We start from the raw sequence: 1,652 nt of genomic DNA, 5'->3' as shown, positions 1-1,652 counted from the left end.
AACATCCCATGCTCATGGATAGGAAGATTGAACATTGTGAAAATGTCAGTTTTACCCAAAGCAATCTATACATTCAATGCAATCCCAATCCAGATCCCATCAACATTCTTTAGGGATATGGCAAAGTGATAGCCATGGAGAGGAGGAGGAAGGGAAGGAAGGACTAGTGCTGCTTTAGGTAATTTGTAAGTGGAGGGGAGAGCATTTGAAAGAATTCTTGTTTTCTGACCTTGCTTTCTCTGTGATGTTGGAAGTTTTTAAGGGGGCAGGGTGCAGTGCAGAGGTAGGTAGAGAATTCAGAAAACTGGTAAGGATCTGGAAAACTGATACCAGAGATAACTAAAGTGAACTGATTAGGGACAAAAGAAAGTTTTGTTGAGTATAGAAAGCCCAGCCAAGGTCACAATCAACTAAAGAGCATATCTAAAATGCCCGAGTCTTAGCTCTAATATACTTAGATGTTGAATGACTTGGGCAGATGACTTTCCTGTACCACTAATTTTTTTCACAACTAAAATGAGATAATAGTCATAATTGTTTATTAGAAAGATCCTGAGTCAAATTAAATTATGTTTATTAAAGTGATTTGTTAATTAGAAAACACTCTTCAATAATACTGGACTGAGTTAAAGCACTGAAATTCAACATTTTGAATCACATATGAGTTATTAAGCCTTGCTCCTCACTGCAGTCCTGAGTATCCCACAGTTGCACACTAGGTGATTCCCTTTGGACACTGACCATGGTAGTGTACTTTCAGTTATGCTTTGGAGTCTGTGCTTCTAGTATTCCTAGCAGGCCACTGTCCATCACATTCCTCTTACCTTGGCATGCTCAAAATCATTCCAATTGAGAGAGGTGGGAGAGATCTAGACAACGGAATCACAATGAGGTAAGAAAGCTTACTCTCTTGTTACTAAAGTCCTTTGGTTTCACGATACCCTAAGGTAAAGTACTTTAAAGAAGTAGCTTAACGTGGCTTGCAAATGATCAGCATGCATTACAAAGAGAGTCCCAGATCAGACTGTGAACCATCAAAATGGTAGAGCCTACAGAGGAACTCTTGTTGTTGTTGTTATGTGCCATCGAGTTGGACCCGACTCAGTGATCCCTCTTTGGGTTTCCGAGGCAATATCACTACAGAAGTAGATTGCCCAGCTTTCATTCTGAGGAGTGACTGGTGGGTTTGAACTCCCAGCCTTCTGGTTAGCAGTCAAGTGCCTTAGGTACTACACTACCAGAGCTCCCACAGAGGAACCCTTACATGTCATTTAGTCTAACACCCCTATTTTACAATTAACATTACTAAATTCAGAGAAATGAAAAGGCTTGTCTAAGGTCACTTAGCTATTTAGAGACAGAGTCAGAATTAAAACTCAGGTCTTCAGACTCCTCATTCAGTGTCTTTCCCATTAAGCTATGTCACTTCTCTCTGATGGCTAAAAACATTTGCCAGTTCTAATCAATAGACCCAACTTGATGGCTCTGTAGTCACTGATCTTACCTTCTTTTTGGGTAAACAAGCCTAATCTTTCGTCTCTTTTCTGGGCCGTCGTACGTTCAACCAATCTTTCAAACCCCTTTAAAGCTGTCTTGAAATTGCTAATCTGAAGTGCCATGCTGAAATTTCGCTTTTCCTCCCTGATATCCAT

At 40.3% G+C, this 1,652-nt stretch overlaps 1 protein-coding gene across 1 annotated transcript in view; it reads right to left on the bottom strand.

The window, feature by feature from the left end:
• Window positions 1-1,652, bottom strand: part of WDR64 (WD repeat domain 64) — a 363,829-nt gene extending 362,177 nt beyond the window's left edge. The window contains exon 1 of the mRNA XM_042781201.1: window positions 1,505-1,652. Within this exon, the coding sequence (XP_042637135.1) occupies window positions 1,505-1,652 (148 nt within the window). The remainder of the gene's footprint in view (window positions 1-1,504) is intronic.

Source organism: Orycteropus afer, unplaced genomic scaffold, assembly GCF_000298275.1.
Source record: "Orycteropus afer afer isolate SDZICR_OR568_19922 unplaced genomic scaffold, OryAfe1.0 scaffold00096, whole genome shotgun sequence".
NCBI classification, from domain to species: domain Eukaryota; kingdom Metazoa; phylum Chordata; class Mammalia; order Tubulidentata; family Orycteropodidae; genus Orycteropus; species Orycteropus afer.
The sequence above is the reverse complement of the archived record's forward strand: the minus strand, read 5'-3'. Positions and strand labels throughout refer to the sequence as shown.